This window comes from Cyanistes caeruleus, chromosome 9 (assembly GCF_971803275.1).
Source record: "Cyanistes caeruleus chromosome 9, bCyaCae1.hap1.1, whole genome shotgun sequence".
NCBI classification, from domain to species: Eukaryota; Metazoa; Chordata; class Aves; order Passeriformes; family Paridae; genus Cyanistes; species Cyanistes caeruleus.
In genome coordinates this window covers 24,186,143-24,206,629 of record NC_141709.1, presented here as the reverse complement: position 1 = coordinate 24,206,629, position 20,487 = coordinate 24,186,143, and the positions used below count along the sequence as shown (strand labels likewise).

Sequence of the window (20,487 nt, the reverse complement as noted above, 5' to 3'; positions counted from 1 at the left end):
AAGAGAAGGTGCCTGAGCAGTCAGACTGCTGCTATGGGAGCTACACCGGGGGAAAAAGAAGTCAAAGCAATGCGTGGAAGTGAACAGCACAGGATCAGCCCTGCCATCTGGTATAGTGAAAAGGGAGCAGGGGTAAAAAAAGTGAATCCTCACACTCTTTTGGTTAATCAGCAGAGAAGTGGCAGGGAAGAGAGTAGGAAGATACAGCACCAAAGTAACACCTACAATGGAGGGCATAATGCAGACAAAGTGCCTGGTGGCATCCTTCAGACAGGACAGGTGAGACTCAAGGGGCTTGGCAAACCTTTCCTTTGCCACTGCAGACACCCCTCACAGAAGAGATGTGCTTTGACAGAACCTCCACAGTTTCCCTTGGCATGAAGCAAAGAGCTCATTCTCCAAAGCCAGTTTTGGATGACAGTGTGGGCAAGTCAAAAGTTGGCTGTTGACTGGGTAAGAGTCACACATATGATGCACAAGGCAAAAACTCAGATCAACACTTAAAGAAAACAAAATAAAACTTGATAATATGAGCAGGATCAACTTAAAATGCACAAGGAGTTGAAGTGTCCCTCCTGGGGCCAGCAAAGAGCAGACTGGGTGGCCAGCATGCACCCACACATGCAGATGTACCCACACACGAACACTGTGCAAACCTCTGCTGCCTCCAGGCTACTCACGACAGCCTCCCCCGACAGCCCACAGCAACTCTGTGCACCCATTCAACCCACCTGCTCCTTAGGCTAGGGAACAGGCAGACTTAGGACCCACCTTAGTACTTCAAGGGAGAACAGCATTTTAATGCCAAGGCCTAATGGGCACAGAGCTGATGTTTCTCTCTTGCATCATTCTGCTTGCCTGAGGCACTGCAGACTCCTGGAAAACTCCCCAGTGCTCCTCAGGCCCTCAAAGCAGCACTGCTTCTACTTTTTGCAGGGTGCCCAGCAACTAAGTGAGCAGCTTAGCAGGAAAGACAGCCTAGAAAGCAGCTGCCTGCTCAGGAGATGAGGTCTCAACTCTGCTCCTGAAGGGTTCAAAAGGGCATTGCCTCCCTCTGGCCTTCCCACGCAAGCATCCCTCCTACTCCTGAGCAGGGGTGCCACAAGAAAAGCAAGACCAGCATCCTTCTCCAGCCCATTAGTGAGTCATTAGTGATCATGGGCCTCCTACCTTCCCCATGACTGGTTTGTCAGGGACAGGAATAGAGACTGAAGAGAGGCTTTTTGGAAAGCAGGAATCTGACTGCTCCTGCAGTTTGTGTCCCACCTGAACATGTCAAGCCCCATGATCTAACAGCCTTTTTCAGAGTAACCAGATGGAGAAGTGCAGGAAGGAGGAGCTGTTGTGTTTCTAGATTAGTAAATTCTAAGGCCAAAGGGGACCAATCCAACCATCTAATAGAAGGTGTTGCTAGGTAAAGAACAAAGGATTTCTGCCTGGAAGTTGTGCACTGTACACACAACTTCTGCCAAGGTAAAGCACAGCTTCCTGAAGGACCTATGTGATTCTGAGACCCCCAGTACTCAAAGCTCCACACTGCACTGGGATGGTTCAGACAGTACCTCAGCAGTACCTGCCAACAGTCACAGAACAGAGTGCCATCCGCTCGCTATCTTTTCAAGTAGGAGCCTGTAAACCATGACCCAGGTCACTTCTTGGATCAATCTAAGAATTCTTAGGTCCTTCCATGTGAGGAGGGCTTCACTGGTCAAACCAAGGTAATCCTGCAGCTAAATGCCAAAACTCTTCCAGCCTACGCACATTTCTCTGACTAAACAGATGCCAGAACCAGCCAGCGACTGCACCACTGCCCAGTGAAGTGACAGCCTTAAAACCAGGGTGGTGTGAGATGCCTTGTGAGCAGACAACAGGTAGAGTAGGTCACGATAAAATGTCTGCCTTGATGAATCCATGAAGCAAACGTTTCTCTTATTTGGACTGTTGTGAGACTCTGAAGGACTCATTTATGCATGGAGCTGTCTCTGATTAAGTGTGTTCAAGGATAAGAGCATCCACTGATGGAATTAATTTACATGGCAGGAGAATTACTTCAACCTTTGCCTATCAATACAAAAGCTATCTAAAACAGGTATACAAATCCCCATATTCAGAATTTGCTCTCAATGTTCAAATATTTATAACTGCATGATCTGAACCTTTCTCCATTTTCATACCTGTCTATTGTGCAGCTCTAAGACATCATTAGCTCACTTAACGAGGTGGAGGAATGCCTGGGACTGGTATATTAATGAAGCTGAGTTTTCCTCAAAGAGAAGGTCATTCTAAAAGTGAGCAGAGCTGCTCTTCCCTGCCAGAGCTCCCTTTCTAATGGCCATCTCACACTCCTGGTTGCTGTGCATGCTGCTGTCCTCCCTGCAGGGAAGGCTGGCTGCCTGTGCCAACTGCTCACTCCACACAGCGAGTAAATCCCAGACAGACGGTGCTAACGGAAATGTCTTTTTTCCCCCCTTTTAATGCTCTTTGCATAATGGCAAGCCCAAAAATCGTTAGTGAAAACGAGCTTATCGCAGGGCCCTTTGATAGCCCTAATCTGCTTACGCGCAGCACTTTGAGCTGCCAATCAGAGCAATGCAAACTCCCGCTCTGTGATCACGCAGGGCAGAGCCAGGATGAAAGTGATATTGCCTGGGTCACCTCATTATTGAGCCTCTCTATTAACTCAACTGCAGCTTGTTCTGGTTTCCCCTAGCACTGCAGTCCCAGAAGCAGCAGCCTCACTTCTCACACAACCCTTGGCAAACCCTCTTTTCCAAAATGACTCCTCCAGCTGCCTGACAGGCACAGACACACCTGGCCTCACAGGATGCCTCACCTTGCAATCAGGTGTATGGACCAGGGATGGACTCCTGTGTAAGCAAGGCAGCTGCAATGGGGAGTGAAGGGATGAAAATCCAATGGTTTGGAGACAGTCACATTTAGAGCCAAATACCCATATGCTGCCTGTCCAGACAGCTTGTCTGCATGGGAGTAAATTCATAGAGATGCACAAACCCACTCAAATCAATCTCTCCAAAGCAATTTCCCAGCCTGTTTTACTCCTCCATCAGTTTTCTAGAATCTACCCTTAGGGAAAGACAGTATGATCAAAGGGACACGAAGAAACAACTTACCCCTTGGGTGTACCCACTCTGCCAAAGAGCCCTGATGCAAACCCCAGCTGACTTTCCCCATGACTTCCTTCAGTAAACTTCATGCCTTGCAAACCCACAAGGGCAGAGGCACTGGGCTTTGCTGTGCCCAGGAGATGAAAACTGGACTGCTTTTGCTTTGTCTCCAGCAGTGTTGAATGCCAGGCACTTACTGGATTGGGCAGTTCTGGCTTCCACCGTGGGGGTGTAAACTCCCACTCCCAGCTCCGAGCGGGCACCCAGACGGAACTTATACAATGTGTCTGGTTTGAGACCTTCCACAGCATATGAGGAGGTTGGGTCAAACTCCACCTTTTGCTGCCAAAAAAAGGGGAAACAGATTATTTGGTGTAGTTGGAGGACATAGAAAAGTTGGTGGGCAGCCACTCCAGGCCCACAAAAAGTCACAGCCATCTTGCCAAACGTCCTTGCAGTCCTGCAGGACTCCATGGAGCTTCCTGGGTGACACAGCAGGACTCTGCAGGGAAGCAGACCTCTGCCAGAGCCAGGTTACACTGTCTGGTGCCTAGACTGCACTCACTGGCCTGAGAGCTTTGTGGGAATGCTGGGTCCAGCTATAGAAATTCAGACAAGGGGCACAGGACACACAAGTTTGTTTTCTCCCAACAGTGTACTGCCTGTGAAACAGAGTAAAGCCCTCGTCCTGTAACAGTTGGGATCTCTAATGCACCAAAACACTGCTGGAAAAGAGCTTGTTTTGTTGACACATCACCTGAAGGGCACTTATTTTTGGCAGCTCTCATGCCACTTTAGTAAGAGGAGAGGGAGAGGACCATGGGACACTGTGATGTTGTCATGGCACAATTCTTGCTATGCTGTCTTGAAGCCAGCCTACCTTTGATATATTTTGAACTGGACTTCCTTTAGGGACCTGCATTAAATGTAGAAGGGCTCTCTCTAGGCCACCTTTAATCTGCTTTTTACATCTAACCAGTCCAGGGGCCAAAGACATGTGGGAGGCCATTTCAGACCTGCCCAAAAGTGCTACTGTTTACAGGCACCAGCAGTAAGCATGCCTCAAGGATGCTGTCATGGCATTCTGAGCCTTTCCAGCCCCAAACCAGTCACCAGCTACTTTGCTGGCATCAACAAGCACAGCTGAAGTCACTTACACGGAAACCAGAATGCCATGTTCCTACTGCACACCACTGAGGCAGAAGAAAGATAAAGGAACAGTTCTGTTATCACCCTGGCTCAAGCAGTCACCCTCCCCAAGCTGATAAATTGCCGTGTTCAGCCCTAAGAGCTGCGAGGCAGGATCCTCACCTGAGTGCCATCCTCCCCTTCCCAGTACAGCAGCTCATATTTAGTAATGCGTTCCTGAGAGGCGGGCAGCCATGTCAGCAGGATGCGGGTATCAGACTCTGCTTCTGCCTGGAAGTCAGCTGGCTGGGCAGGAACTGGGGAACAAACACATGGTTAGTGCCAGCAGAGGTAAGAAGAGTTGCATGACTTAGCAAAGTCAGCATTTTACCATGAGAGGATCTTCTTCCATTTCCGCCAGAACATCCCTTCTCCCCTGTACTGCGCTCTTACAACATCTCAGGCCACAAGTAAGCACCTCTGTCACTCAGGCGGGTGATTATGGGGATTGTGCTCACTTCCAGACCCTGGCTGCATCCCAGATCCTCCCTGCCACATGTGTACTCAGACCCCAGAAGGATCCAGCAGTTACACAGGTGCTGGCATCCAAGTCCAGGACTTTGTGTCACGTTTTTAGCCACTGTGTGTCAGACAAAACTGTGGGCTGTTACTTGTACAGAGATTGATACCAACTCCCAGGACAATCTGACAGCTTAAATCTGAAGGCTGTAGGGTGGGAATACCCTCCCACCCTCTCACATGCAATCATTTGAGCACCAAGTGCAGTTGTGATGCCTAGTGCAGGTCAGACACCCAGCTGAGCCGCGCAGGGCGGCTCCAGGGCTGGCCCTCCCTCCATACGTACCCCCCTGCTGCGTTTTGACCTGGATGATGTCCGAGGGGGGCCCGTCGCCCACCGAAGTGAAGGCCAGGACGCGGATGCTGTAGGTGGTGCCTGTGATGAGGCTGCCCACGGTGGTGAGGTGGCTGTCATCAGTGTTGTGTTTCTGCCACATGCTCAGAGGCAGGTGCGGGTCGGTGGTGTAGTACACGCGGTACCCTCGGATCTGTCCATTGGGCTCCTCCGGCTGCTCCCACTGGACCAGCATGGTGCTGGCGCTCAGCATCCGTGCCTGGACTTTGAGAGGTGGGCTTGAAGGAGCTTGCTCTCCTGTCCGGGCCTCGACCAGTTCACTGGGGGGACCCCTGCCGATGTTGTTGACTGCGATGACCCGGAACTCGTACTCTGAGAAGGGGCTGAGCCCACCTATGCTGTAGCGGGTGGTTGCCACACCATCCACCTCCTGGAACTGTCCCTCCAGGGATTTGGGTTTGTACTGGATGACATAATATGAAATGGGGTCAGAGTTGCCTGAATCCCAGGTGAGGGTCACACTGGTAGCTGTCGTTTCAGTCACTAATGGCTCTGTCGGAGGTTTTGGCAGTGCTGCAATTGGAAGGCAGAGAGGTGTGATTTAAATAATTCAGTCAGCTCAAACCTTGCAATGTGCACAGGGATAAAAATGGAGCTGCCACCTCCCATTAACATTCTTCTTTAAAAGGCAGAAATCATTTCATACTCTATAACATGCATTTTTATATTACCATATATTGCTTGAAGTGGTTCTTAATGGAAGGATAAACAGAGCAATCATGTTATTAGATGTGCTTGACGCACTTACCAGCAGCAGGCTAAATAAAAGTAATTCGAAGGGGATGCAAGAATGTTTCTGTCATGGGGGTTCACCCCACAGTGGGAAGGTGCTTGCTGGGCTGGGCTGGCACCAGAAGCCAGGTGCACAGTTGATTTACAAAGGGATACAGTAAAGCAACCAGAGCACCAAAGTAATCTGGAGTTATGCTCTTGCTTCCAGAGAGGCAGTATCTTAGGCCATAGGGAGTTCATGGACAATGCTGTTAGAAGGGTTGATGGGGCAATGCTTTGTAAGTATTACAGTACATACAGGAGAGATACAGCCAGAGAAATGACCAACTTTCATACCCACTATTTCACTGGGTGGTGTGTCAAACTGCGACCAGACAATAAACTGTTAAGAACTCTGACAGTAGCATCTCTGAAGTGTCAATGAGAACGCAACTACTGCAAGCAAATATTTCCAGATTTGCCATTTTACCACAAGAACAAAGAAAAAGAATGAGTGTGTGTGAGAGAGATTTGCAGAGTACACAAATACTTTACTACAATGACTGAATTAAAGTCTACAGTAAGTTTAAACCTCCTACAAATCACTCTAAAGTCATTAGTGACTTGTAATGCAGCTGTGCTTGACAAGGAACTAGGGAAAATGCTCAATCCAAATTAAGATCCTCAAGAATTTCACTCTTTGGCAAAGCCATCAGGCTTCTAGTTTCCACATGTTTCTCAGTTTCAACTGAGGAAGGCAAGCTCCTTAGCACAGGGCATGCCTGCTCTGAGTACCAGAGAGAATGCTTCCTCCAGTGCTCCTGCAACATGAATACTGAGAAGATAATCAGGGGCTGAACTGGCATAGGAGGGGATGGCACACAACCCACAGCCAGACACCCCACCACTACCCATGGAGGACAAACCCAACCTGCACAATATTATGGCCCGAAGAAACGCATTTCCTACAGCATCCTAGGAACTTAGAAACCTAGAGACCTAGGACCTTCCACAGACTTTCAAGGACAGATGAAATTCTTTTGAAGAGCTGCAGGTTTGACTCTTGACAGCTGTTGGATGTGCAGCCTCCATGTGAGCAAGGACAGGTCTGGAGCTTCCAGCGCACTTAAGTGCAATCAGTTGTGTGTAATCTTGCTTCTCCTGTCTGCACTGAAAACAGTCTGCTTGCCAGCAAGGAGAAGCAACATTGGGTGAAGGAGTTTGGGACAGAGGCAGTAAAATATCCAGAGTAAAGGTGCAGAAAAAGCAGATGAGGACACAAGGAAAAAGGTGAAGGGATAACGGAGCTGAGCAGATTGCTCCCTGTCCTCAGGCATCACATCAGCCAGTGAGGAATCGAGGCAAAGGCATTCCAGCTATGAAGAGGTAAATGCTGTGAACCATCAGTGCAATGCTGCAGTTCCCACCTCTTCCCTCCAAGACCAAACCACCATCCCATCATGGCCCTTTTTTCTGTATGCTCTTGTGTATCTACTGTAGCAAGGCAACCACTGTGCTCTGTATGAAAAGCAAGGCTGGAAAAGGCGCTGACGAGCAGGTGTTGTGGGTAAAGGGAGCTGGGTGCAGCTAAGGTTAAAAGCATCCTCTGACTAGCCAAGAGAATTTGCTGTTTTCTCCAGGTAAGAGAGGGCTAACACTCAATTCTCTGATTTGTTCAAGCAGGAACTTTATGTTAAAGGTGGCCTTAGCGCAGGAAGGGTGTGCAGGAGTAGACAGACTCAAAAGATGACGTATTTGTGGTAATCTGAGCTACAAATCAACTGCAAGCAGAGAAGGAAAGGGATACTGTGGCTCTGATAGGCCCCAGATGGGAAAGGCAGGACACCTTCAGCCTCCTTTTAGGGGGTGGGCTACCCCCTAATCAGTAATCTGCAACAATATCCTCTTTGGGGCAAAGCTACTTGTGAAATGTCAGCAGAAAGTACAGCTGAAAGACAGCAACACAAGAGAAAGAGAGAGGCAAAGCAGTAAGGGAAGACACAGAGCATTATATAACAAATTTTAAATGAACACATAGAGCTCCTCCCTGCAGAGAAGGAGGATGCTCATTTTGAGGCTCATGGACACTTCACATTGCTGGGATTAACCTTGGTGTCCCACCCTTACTGAAAGAGGACATCTGTGCAAACAGCTCTCTGACTGCACACAATCACAGACCCTGCCCCAAGATAGCCCATGGCCCACCACTGTGCTGAGCTGATCCTGCTGATGCACAGAGCAAGCCAGACATTGCTGACACAAACAGTCTCACTGAGGTTCTCTCATGGTATAACAAGGACCTGGCCTGGCACAAGATTGTCTACCATGCCACTTGCAGGGAGAGAGAAAATGACCTACAGAGCAAATATCATCATACAGTGAACAGGAAAAACCAAAGTTGTGTGTTTGGTTTGCTCCCTTGCAAACTGGAAAAGTCACATAGATCCTTACCTTTGACAGTGATCTGGGCTGTGGCTTCTATCATGCCGAGGGAAGAGATGGCCACACAGGTGTAGTTGGCAGACTGCATGATGTTATTCAGCTCCAGGACATTCCTACCAACGGGCATCTCATCTTCTTTGGTCAGTTCCTCCACACCAGCCATCCACTTCACGTAGGGCATTGGAGCACCTACTGCCACACACGTGAGGTTCACGCTCCCCCCAGGCATCACCTCGTGGTTGCTCGGAGGGATAGAGAATCGAGGAGCAACACGCCGCACTGAAACAAGGAGGAGACAGCTAGTAGGGTCACAGAACCAGCACAGAGTACTCAGTTACACTCGGGGGGGTACATGAGGGGCAGTCAACATTTTTGCCTGTCTATCCCTCAGGACAGATAAAATGAAGTGCAAAAGCTGTTCACTACTTTGCCAAATTGAACACACTTTGCTCTCCTTCCTTAGCCACTGGCATCTTATTAGCAGAACTCATTAAGAGATGGCTCAATCCATTCCCTCCAAACATAGCCTTTTGAAATCATATTACTAACATGAAACATTCCTCCATTTAAATTACATCCTTCTAATTAGAGAGCATGCACAAATGCCAGTCACACGCTTAGCACAGGGCCCACTGGAGCTCTGCAAAACGGAATCACCTGTTCCATTTATTAGCTCTGGAGCAAAGCAGCCCATTCCCTAAACCTCAAAGGGTTTGGGCAGGGGCAGCGGGAGGGTTTCTTTTTGAATTAGCACACGTGTGCTGCTAAATAAAATATAATTCCTTTCAAAATGTAACTCAGGTTCTACCTTGGCTCAGAAAAAATAGTCGCTCGAGCTGCATGACATTGTCAGGGCCTGAAGAGATCACCTTGCTGGGCAGGAGAGAACTAATCCTGACAGATGTGAGATCATATCCATTTTGACAGAAGAGAGCTGGGCTGGCAGAACCTTTCCCACCTTCATGGCAGCTCTTTGGGAGATGTATTCCTCCTTATTGCATTGCACAGCTTCTCTTCATATCAATCCCTTGCTGGGTATTTCATTCAAGACTTATTTGTAAGCAACTCTCAGCTACAATAAAGCTCTAAAGCTGCCTGCCATATGCATTCCCGTCAGGAAAATGACACTGAGGAATGAGGTCCCTTCTTCAGGGTTAGTGTTATGGGCCTATTTAAGTAAGGGTAGAGAAACAACTGTGCTCAGTAAATCTTTGTCTCCTCTGGGCAAGCTCATTTTAAGTCTGTAGTTAAAAAGGGAAACTGCTTGAATGTGTCTTGCCCAGCAGCTCTGCTCTGCTCCGGCCTCCTCCACTGGAAAGGCAGCCCTCGAGCAGCGGCCGGGGTCACGACTGACCAGCTCCGAGGAGCCTCTCCCTGCCAATTATGCTCCTCCATCAGTGCACTGGGCTGGTGGGGCAGCGACTGCCACAGCGCTGGGGGCAGGTGGGAATGGGGCAGGAGCCTGAGCAGGGCCAGCTCACAAGGAGCACAGCCAGCCCCATGGCCGATGGGGCCTGGGGACTCACAGCTCTGCTGGCCTGGCTCCTGCCACTGCGGCACCTCCGCAGTAAAGCTGCTGACAGCCCCGTGAGCTGCAGAGGTGTCAGCTCCGCTTGCCAAGCTGCCTCTACCCAAATCAAATTTCACTAGTGCTCTCTTTGATGATTCATCCCCAAACCATCAGAATTGCAGAAATACACTGAACACAGAAGCCCCCACACTTGCATGTACAACAGAGCTAAGACTTTGTGATAAATTAGACAATACTGTCAACATGGTGTGTGTACTACACATCGTCTCAGTGACAAAACAGGGCTCATTAGCTCCTTACCAGCCAGGGTAAGGATAATTTAAGGATAACTTCCTTTGCCCCCCCCCCTTTTTTTTTTTTGACTATATAAATCCGAAGTCTTGCTGGATGCTTCTTTTAATCAATTATTAAATCTCAAATCAATACCTACATGAGCAATCACCAGTGAAGTGTTACCTGACCGATGGGGCAGTGCTCCCCAAATGAAACAGAACTCAGAAAGCGTACTCAAATGCTATGCAGTCATGAGAATACAGACTTAACCTGATGGACATGGCAATGGTTTAACATGATGGCATGTATCTCCAACCAAAGCATCCCAGCACCATTCATTAAGAGTCAGGCTTATTTTCCAATGAACGTGGCGTTGAATTATTCCAGGTAGAAGCTGTTCAAATTCTGTCCCCATCAAAGAACCAAATCCACCCACCCAAGCTGTATTAGAACAGAAAAAAAAGCGAACTTTGAGGATAATGCCATAGATGTGCACAGAGCACTCACACACACATGCACAAGGCAAACAGGCTGGCAGGCACTGGAGGACTACAGAGTCACACACACAGTGTGGAAGGGCAGGACAGGGAGAGGGAAGGTGTGCAAGTACTCACATACAGGGACCTGGGAAGACAAGACACTGGAGGACACAAGGCCATGCAGAAAGGTCAAAGCCCAACATGCACAAATGGATTTTCATTTCCAGCCCTGTGAGACCAGAGGCAGCACAGCCTGCCACAGACTCCCCTGCACCCCAGACTGTGTTCCCACATCAAGCACCTGCTTTCAGAGTGCTCCTGGGGCTGTGTGAATCCCACTGGTGCAGTGCCACCCTTGATGTACCCTGCAGAGCCAGGACCTGTGGGGGCTGTGCTGTCTCTCCCGAGAGATGTCAGCAGCTGACCATCACCTGCTCCCCTGCAGGGAGGGGACAAGCACTTCACTGAGGCTGGGGCCCTGCAGCAGCACTCTGCAGGGTGATGGGAAGTCACTCTCCCCTGTGCCACACACATGGGAGCAGCAGAGATGGTTGCTGTGTTCCTGTAGCCTAGAAAAGGGATCAACGGCAAGGAAAACCCTCCTGTGGATCAAGGACAACTCTCCTGTGGATCAAACAGTACAAGACCCCTCACCAGCCTTGATATGGGCTGTGCCTCCCACACTCCGCAGCCTGTGGATGCCAGAAGTCGTGTGGAGCCTCAGCTCTCCAGCCTGGCAACAGATGAGTGGCTAAACAGGCTTCTGTGGTGCATTTCTGCAACCCAGAAAGGCTGAGCTGTCTTCCCCTCATCTGCACACTGGCAGAGCTGCTGAAATGGGCTCGCTGCTCCGCACCAGAGAGCAGCAGTGCCCAAGGCACCCAGCTGCTAAAAACGGATGCCCTGTGTAGGGTCAGCTCTCTACATGGGAGGTGGGAGGAGGTCAGGGCAGTGCCTTTGGTAAGAGATCTGGCCCAGGCAACGCTCTGTCAGGAGCATGTGCAAGGGAAGGAGGCTCCATCAGCCTCCCATCCTCTTGGGGGATAATTGGCAGCTTCTTGTCCCAGTCAGTATGGAGGGAGAAGGGGAGATGCTGTCAGTTAGCATTAGCAAGAGCTGGCACAGCTCTCACAGCAGCTTGCAGAGCACCATCAACACATTCCTCAGGCTCAAGCCAGTAATTTAAGTTGCTTGCTTTCTAGCATAAGAGTCTGGTAATAATTTAAATCAGTGTAACTCCTCAAAAAGCAGCATTCTTAGAATTTCTATCCAATTTACAAGTCAAATCACATGGGTTAGCACAGTCCATGATGCTACCTTAAGTGCTCCAGAAAATTTTGTTTTGTTCATTTTTTGCAGCAATGAAATTTCCCTTTTAATTACAATTTTCTTGACTAGAATTTGCAATAATTTTTTAATCCTCTTTTTGGATAAGGATCAGAAAAAGGTGGTTTGGAGGTTTTGCAAGAACAGCACAGGGAAAACTGCTGTGAATATTAAAATTATTTCAGTGGACAATACTGTAATTCAGGGGTTTAGTTAAACCTGCAGACTGTCAAAAATGAGATTCATTATAATTCATCCTGAGAACAGGCATCATAAGGGCTCTGTGCTAGTCCACAATTCTGCATATCTCCCCATTGAGAGCATTCCTTAGGAAGTGAAGTGAAACTTGGAGCAGTGAGTGCAGTGCAACCTGAGCCTATGCTCTGGATCTCACAGGACCAGGAGAAAAGACAATGTGGAGTCTGGTTTTCCACTCACAGGGGGGGACTGCTGGGGGGAGGGAGGGGAGCAAGCAACACTAGAGCCACAAAGGTTGAGAAATGTTAATAATTCAGCATGCACTAACATGCACATTCCTTGCCTTGAGAGCAAAGAGCTTCAATCGATTGCCTGGCTCCTTTCAGCATGGGAGAGGCTGTTTCCACACATCTCAGGTTCCCTCTGAGGGTGAAGTTATCCCTTTGGAAAACCAGGGACACCCTCCTCCCTGCTGCTGTCTGCAAAAGCTGTAGGCTCTAAGCTCAGGGCTCTCAGGCTGGTGCTGTTAGTCCCTCTCATGTGCTGAGACACTGCTGGCATCCAGTGAGGCTCTGCTAGAAACACAACAGTGCCAGGAGGACTGCCCAGGCTTCCAAAGTCGTGCAGTGCTGGTAGGAAAGGGGAAACCAAATTTCCCAATTTTCCTGCTGGCTGCCTTGGCCACAGTACAGCTTAGCAGATGTCAATGCTAATACCCCTCCCTCTGGTCTGCAGAGATCCAGGCACCTCTACTTGCCTGCTCCTGCTTTGGGGTTTCCTTTGAACCATGCTGGCATCTAATTCTGGGCCTCATCTTTCCCCTTCCGGGCTCCCCATGGCAGGCTCACTGACTGCTGCCCCATGGTGATGGAGAGCATCACCATGAGCTCTGCACGTTTCTCTGCTCCTCTCTGAGCCAACGCCAGCTGCTCAGGTCCTGCATCAGTGTCTTGGTATCCTCTCCCCTTTGCTTGTCCTTTGAAGGCATGAGGGAACAACAGCCTGAAGTCCCTGAATTCAAGCTGAAGTCCTTTTTGCTCTGAATGAGAACGAGAACTGCCTGTTCTGCTGCTCCACCCCGGTCCCAGCACAGACGAGGCAAGGTCGGGGGGCTCTGCTCTAACCTCCCAGCTGGGAGGAGCAGAAGTGTGTGATGCAGGAGCACATCTTTGAGAGCATGAGACTCTCCAACTTCATTACTTGAGCCAGGCAGGCTGAAGGATCCCTGGTGCACAGATTATGTTCTTGCCCTCGCCAGACCGGTAACCTGCCAAAACTCCTGCCCTCCTCAGGAACCACCTCCTCCAAGTCAAGAAGGACTGAATTTAGGAGCTATCCTCAAATACAATCATTGGTCTGCATGGTTTACTCATGTGCAGGCACCTTTCATCTCTCCCCAATGCTATCACTTTACAAAAGGACTTCAAACAGAAAGGCAGTTGCTGAAGTCTCACAACCTATTGACAGAACCAACAGAAGGAGAGGAAAAATTGGAACCAGAAAAAATGCATTTACAGTCTAATCTTGTGCTCAAACAATGCTGTACTATTTATGCTCCCAATGTATCCTTGAGTGCTGACATTTTATAGACAATTTCCAAAACAGGGCCTTGCCATTTTTGGATTATATTTCAGCTATAACTTTTAGGTCTAATTATTTGTGCTGACAACCACATATAAAAGAGGATATATCATTACAGTGGTGCAGCACTGGAGACACATCAGCATTCAGCATACTGACATACTAATAGCAAAGTAAGGGAGAGCAAGATTGTGGAGCTCTGCAATTTGCATTCGCTCCCAGAAATTTCTCTGATGAAAATAACACAACATTAAGGAGGGGAATAAGAGAAAAGATCCACTGTATCAAGATAAAATAACTTGTTAATAAATAACCTTGTAGCAGTCACAGAGCAATAATTAAATGCATGGGTTAGCAGTACAGAGTTTTAAGTAAAGCTGGAAAAATGTACGATGTAATTATCAGTGCCAAACAAATTATAAGCATGGCAAATCCCAATGGAATATTTAGAAACTAATTTCTGGCTTCACATTAAATATTTGTATATGTAGGTATTTTTGGTGGAGTGGGAAGGAAGGGTCGACACAAAGAATGAGAAATTCTTCATTCCTGCTGGCTTATATCCATTCTCAGCTGCCTCCCTTCAGCTAAACCATGTGGCCAAAACATTTAAGTGCCCTGTCAAAGGTTTAGTCTCCAGAGGCATCTCAGCCATCACAGCAGTGCTCCAAATTCACTGAAATCTGGAAGGCTTTGGGCCTTGGGTTTGATTTCTTCTCTTTTCTTCCTTGTTCTCATTTTTCATCATTGTCTTGGGCTGAGGTAATTTTATCCTCCACAAAATCTATTTTTAGAAGGTAAACAACAAAGGTCCCGTTCCTCAGTACAATCTAAATGAGAGCATGTTCCAGGGAGAGAAATGGGATCGAACTCAGTGTACTGGAACAACCGCTATGACAATTTGTTAAAACTTGTTCCAGTGATGATCATAATTCATCCATCTGCCTGATGGTTTGTGGGAGACAAGTCAGGGTCTCTTCCTCATGCCACCTGGGGAGCAGTGTGAGCATCCCTCACCTCTAGCATGTGTGGAAGGACAGACCCCCACAGAACCTGTTCAGTGAAGGAATCATCTCTGGAAATTAAACCCAGACTTCTGCCAGAAACACCAGCTTTCCTCAGCATGAAATCATGAGTGCCTCGAGCTAGGTCTGGAGCTAGATTTAATTTAAAGGCTGGAGTTGCCTTTCACTACTGTCCTTTATTCACCTCTGGCTCTGTGAGAGCAGCAGGACAGAGCAGAGCAAAGCACCAGTCAGGTTTTGCTGAGTGGCTACGAGCTCCTGTGCATGTTACCATGGACCTCCCTAAGCCACCTCTGGTACGGCTGGGGCCGCTGCCAGAGCTCCCTGCTCTTCTGCCAGCCCCAGAGAAGGAAGGAGAGGCAGACCTGCTTGTGCAAAGGACTCTTGTCTGAGCATGGACAGAGCATGGAAAATGGGCCACCCCTGTGCAGGGACTGCTGAGGAGCAGGGAAATTGCCTCAGCACAAGGGATCTGGATCTCAGCCAGCTGCCCCTGCTGCCTCCTGGAAAGGGAGGGCAGCATTCTGGGTTCTCCTCCAGCTGAGATCGAAAGTAAGCTTTTTGCCTCTCAAGTCAAAACTTTTAAAGCTTCAGGAGGAATTAAGGAACCCACTCTCCCTAGCAGCTTGTGAGAGGACCGATCATTTTGTCTCTGCTTCCAAAGGCTGTTCTTGATCTCCAGCTAGAAAGCAGCTGCAGTTTAGAGGCATTATACTAGCACAAATAAAGGGTTAGAGAAGGACTCCACACAGAGCAGCATGCACTTCTTCCTACCCTGCCTTTGACAAAACTGCCCTGACTGGAATTTGCATGCAAAACATCTGTGCACTTCAAATCTCAAGCAACAAAGGCATGCAGCAAAGTATCAATGCCATCACCAGAGTCACAGCAAACAGTAAGCAGATTTCACCAGGCACACTGTGGCTGTGCCTGGAAAGGAGCCAGTCTGCAGGGCCCCCTTCCCTTTTGGGGATGGCTCTCCTCTCCCTACTGGAAAAGTCCCATCTGACGTGGCGTACTGTAGATGGATAAGAAGTGAAAAGGACCAACCTTCTCGCTGATCTGAGAGATGAAAGTTTGTTTTGTTTGATGGCAGAGTGCGATGAAGATGAGGAGGGAATAAAAAAAGACAAGGAAAAACACAGAGAGTAAAAACAGGCCAAGCTTCATCTGTCTGCACACCACTGAAACGACAAGACAAGACTACAGAGGTCAGCCATGACTTCCCACCATGTACACACCACTCCACGGCAGGGACAAGAGAGGCCACACTCACACTGCTCTGGCCCAGAGCAGGGCTGGCCCCTCTGCCTCCCCGACCCACTCCCTGACCCTGGAGTCAGGGCAGAGGGGACTGCCCATCCCACACATCCCCACATGGAGGGTGCTTCAGGGACGGCCCCGCTCTGGGCCATTTGCTGGACACACAGACATGTTTACAAGTGCAGAACACACACACAGAGCAAAGGACTCCAGCCATCACACATGTGCTCCCATACACCCACTCCAGCTACAGAGATGATGGCAAAGGCACTTTAAACCCATTGACCACACACTGGGAAGACCATATAGGTAAATCCAAATTTTATAAAGTATGAAAGAAATGCTCCAAGTGGTGATTTGAAAAGTCTTCTACCATGAAGAGCTGTTTCCCCTCTCCAAACAAAGAGCTAAATGCAGCAGAGAGGTATTAGGCAAGTGACAGACATGCGCAGTCTCAGCTGGGCTCAGTTTTAAGAGCCTTATTTGGTACATTGTGCTGCGAGTGAGAGATGGACAAGAAATCAGAAGGACAAAAACACCCAGAGAATTGAGCAGGTCCCAGTTTTTGTTCCTGCGGGAGAGACAGCAGAAGGTTAGTTGCATTTTCCTTATAGACAAAGGAGATCTTATTTCTCTAGCAGGAGTGACCTCACTGCAGCTACAGATCTGTGGCATACCAGCTGTAATCGAACCCTCGCTGAGAGAATACACAAATGGATTTGATAGTTAAAGACTGCTTATGAGTCACATTTTTGATGGGGGAAGGAGAAGGTGGGGGAAGGAATTTGCTTTCCAGCAGAAACACTGCAAATTAGAGAACAGCATGTGGCATTATACAGTGCAACAGTACAGTAAGCCATTTCCAGCAATCAGAGGGCAGGATTTTACCCAACACTTGACACAGTACAGGCAAGGCAACAAGCTACCAATAACAGCTACCACAGTGGCCTATGGAGTGTAATGGAGCTTGCTAGAGAACAGTAAAGCATTTATTTACATTTTTTAAAAACTGTAGTGATACCAGGGAACTTGAACCAGCCAATTCAGAGGTTAACTGGCCCATAAGTGAGGGCCATACCCAGAGAGGAGCCCCACCAAGACATCTTTAAAACAAACAGTCCTAAGCTTTAAGTCCAAATTTCCTCTGTCCTGCTTTAAAAAGGGGATTTATCTCTTGGTCTACAAAATCTTAGCATAAGGCTCATTTGATCCTGTGAGACCCTGTGATGGGAGGGAACCTCTTTATTGCTGTTCCCAAGCCAGCACTTTGTTTCCTTATCTAATGGAGCATATCACATCTGCATGGCTTCAGCAGACAATGAGGGGCTCCTGCCTTCTGCTCAGCTCTTCCCAACAGAGAGGATTTGTTTCTTGCCCTTGCTCAGGAAGGACAGTGCTTCTGGCAAACCAGGTGTGCTTGTGGAAGGCTGCATTTCTGGAAAGCAGCACTAACATTGCAACAGGGCAACACAAACTCCAAGTGCCGCCAGTAATGGGCCAACCTACTGAACCCACTCACTGGGACTGTGAGACTGAAGGGCAAGAAGCTGGTGAAGGGTGTGAGACAGAGGGATGATGCTGGAACAGCTACAGGAATACCTGTCCTTGTTGCTGAAGTCTCCAGAGCCAACCCCTGCCCTTGGGAGGGACTAATGGACCCTGGCCATACCAAGGGGACTCACTGTGGTGCCACTTGGCCAGCCTGTGGGCAAGGTGAGGGGTGCTGCTCCAGCAGGGGGATAGCCAGCAGCTTTGTTTTGGGGAATCTGGCAGGGATCACACTACATCAGTGGGCATAGAGAGGAGTAGGCTCCAGCAGTGGCTTTCCACGGGTGTTGACACTTCAGATTAGAGCTGGAAAGGTGAGGAGACACATGTGAAACACACTAATTCAAACAGATTACTTTCTGGTTTGTCAAACATGAACAAGTTTAGGACCTGCTATTTGTCATTAATTGCTGGATTATCTCTTAATCTCATTTTATATTAGTGGCTTATAAGCAATAAAAACCAGTAGCAGGCTATTTTAGAACAGCTGTAAAGCAAGAGGGAACACCTCGGCAGAAAGTTCTCTCTGCTCTTCCCTTAGTTAAGGCTTAAACAGCTGCTGCTTTATCTGACATAAACCTCATAAATGGTAAATTCAAAGTTTCGTCTTCTTACAGGTTCCATTCACATGGTCCCTTATCTCCAGTTACCTATCCAGGTCACTCCTAAGGTAAAAAGCATGTTTTATCAATGTTTTTTCTGCTTTTTTACAATGAACAAATGACTGAGCAGCTATGGTAAATAACAACTGCCTCCCCACCATGCAGGGACAGAGGCAGAGGATTTAAGCCTGGGGTTAGCCAGAGTATCCCCTGTGCAGAACACCATGGCTCACTAGGCAGGCTCCTGCGTTCTCGTGAACCTGAGCTGCCTGGCACTAAGCTGAACATGCCAGTCTAAGTGCAAGTCAAGTCACAGCAGAAAAGTCATCAGAGGACAGCAAACTCTGGAAGGTAAAAATGGGGCTCCATTTGAGATCCAAGCTGAAACAGCAAAGAAGCAAAGAGCAAGGCTGTATCAGATACATGTCTGCATCAGACACGTCTGCCAGTCGTGACTGTCAGACGGCTCTCGTGCTCTACAGGCAGAAATTCCTGTGCCAATTGAATTTGGCTTTTACTCTGCCACAGATGTACTTGTCTGTGCAGCAGCAGCAATACTCTAACCACAGCTGCTTGCTGCAAAAAGAATGAATTCGGATTTATGGGGGGATCTGCTTTTGAATAGTCTTGGTCATTAGCTACCTGAAACAAGGCAGGGGCTGTGACCAGGATATGAATGCACAGGTCTAAGAGCTTAGATTGCTAGCTCAAACAAAGGAACATATTTCCAAAGCTTTTCAAAGTGGGAAGCTAATACTACCCTGAAAGCATCAAGAAAGTTCATTATCCCAACTGGTTTTACAATTCTACTGGGAACTACCAGCATCTGTCCTGTGTAAAAACCCTCTGGGTACTATGCAAGGCATTAATATAAAGGCCAACCAAGACACTTTGGAATCCAATAGACAGAGAGGTTAGCAAAAACCTAGAGGGGGTTGAACCTGTTCCTGGTTATCTCCAAAAGCACATCTTGTGTCTCAAGGATTCCACATAAATCAAATTTTCTCCTTTACAGCTTTTAGTGGTATAGAGGAACAAAAGGACAGATTGTCTTTTTTACGCCAGATTACATGAAAATAAGACAACCTTCCATTATATCCGATGAACAATGTTCTCATGCCACAGTGATGAGTATATTCCATCCTAGAGAGACAGACAGGATGCTCAGGGTGCCCAACCATCCTTTCCCATTCATAGTGCACACACATGCATGCATGAATTTAATTATGAGCAGAAAATCTCAGAGCACCAGAGATGTATTTCTTAGTCCTTTGTGCAAGTGGATATTGAAGGGGAGGAAATGGACATTTAGTTGGCACAGATATGCAAGCCTAATTGTTCCACAGATGTCTGTTCAGGTCAGGTGGGGAGGAGGGGGAAAGAGGTTTTGAAGTACATTTCTGTGTTGCATTATCATACACTAAGCCACTAGTCACTCTCCTTCTATTTTCCATAAAGGTCATTTTACAAATAATAAGACTTGAGCCTTGCAATGCACTTTGAACCATCAAAGGACTTTGCAAAGAATAAAATTATTAAGCTTATTTAGTTGAGTTCTATAAAGGACATTGGAATCTTTAGATGGAATGTGCTAGCTGAAGGACAAGGAACTATTATTTATTAAACCATGATCACTGCAAGTATTACAGCATAGCAGAATGCTCTGACGGTGAACACGCTTCCTTGCCAGGAGAAAACACAATGAAAATACTCATAGTAATATCTGGGGAGGAGAAAACTTGGAAGAAGCTTCCATATGTTTTTCTGGCTCTGAAGCTGGGCAGCTCCAGTGTGAGGATGCTCAGTGACATCGAGCACGAGCCACAGTGCCGGTATGTGCCTGCTCACAACCAGCACCTGCCTACACTACAGCTGCCCTTATGTGGGTCTCAGCAGCACGGCTACAGCTTCAGTGTGCACAAGCACCCGGGGGCAGAGGAGATGAAATTAAAAGCACTGGAACTCCATAAAAAGGAGGGCACTTCCTTCAGCGGTGTCACCGGTCCCTGCTGCGCTGCAGTACCGCAGCGTTATCCCGAGGCCAGGACTGTGCACAGGGGTGTCGTGGCCCCTCAGACCCGCGGCCTCCTCAGCCACGGAGCAGCAGCCGAGGGCTGCGCTCTGCGGCCTCCACCGCAGCCTGCCCTTGCTTCTTCTGATGGTCCGGGGCAGACGGCTGTCCGGAGCAGCAGGCAGGGTCAGCCGCTCTGATTCAACTGCTGGTTCGTGTTTCCTGTCATCCAGGCATCTCCCTCACAAGTCTCTCCAGTCTCTGCTTGCCTGTAATCACTGCCAGGCCCTCAAGCACTGGCAGTGCCCCT

At 48.3% G+C, this 20,487-nt stretch overlaps 1 protein-coding gene and 1 long non-coding RNA gene across 50 annotated transcripts in view; one reads left to right on the top strand and one right to left on the bottom strand.

The window, feature by feature from the left end:
• The window catches only part of PTPRF (protein tyrosine phosphatase receptor type F), a 376,832-nt gene that overhangs the window by 64,956 nt on the left and 291,389 nt on the right, over positions 1-20,487 (bottom strand). For all 47 annotated transcript variants that reach the window (XM_086902277.1, XM_086902303.1, XM_086902267.1 and 44 more), the window contains 4 exons: positions 8,350-8,619; positions 5,119-5,700; positions 4,437-4,570; positions 3,323-3,467 (listed from right to left, as the gene is read on the bottom strand). In XM_086902277.1, coding sequence (XP_086758403.1) covers positions 3,323-3,467; positions 4,437-4,570; positions 5,119-5,700; positions 8,350-8,619 — 1,131 coding nt within the window. The remainder of the gene's footprint in view (positions 1-3,322; positions 3,468-4,436; positions 4,571-5,118; positions 5,701-8,349; positions 8,620-20,487) is intronic.
• The window catches only part of LOC147651685 (uncharacterized), a 115,556-nt gene that overhangs the window by 76,241 nt on the left and 18,828 nt on the right, over positions 1-20,487 (top strand). The window contains exons 2-3 of one of the 3 annotated variants that reach the window (XR_015290499.1): positions 18,182-18,234; positions 18,332-18,517. The exons of the other annotated variants lie outside the window; for them this stretch is intronic. This is a non-coding gene — a long non-coding RNA (uncharacterized LOC147651685). Of the gene's footprint in view, positions 1-18,181; positions 18,235-18,331; positions 18,518-20,487 lie in introns of those variants that run through there. 3 annotated transcript variants of the gene reach the window in all.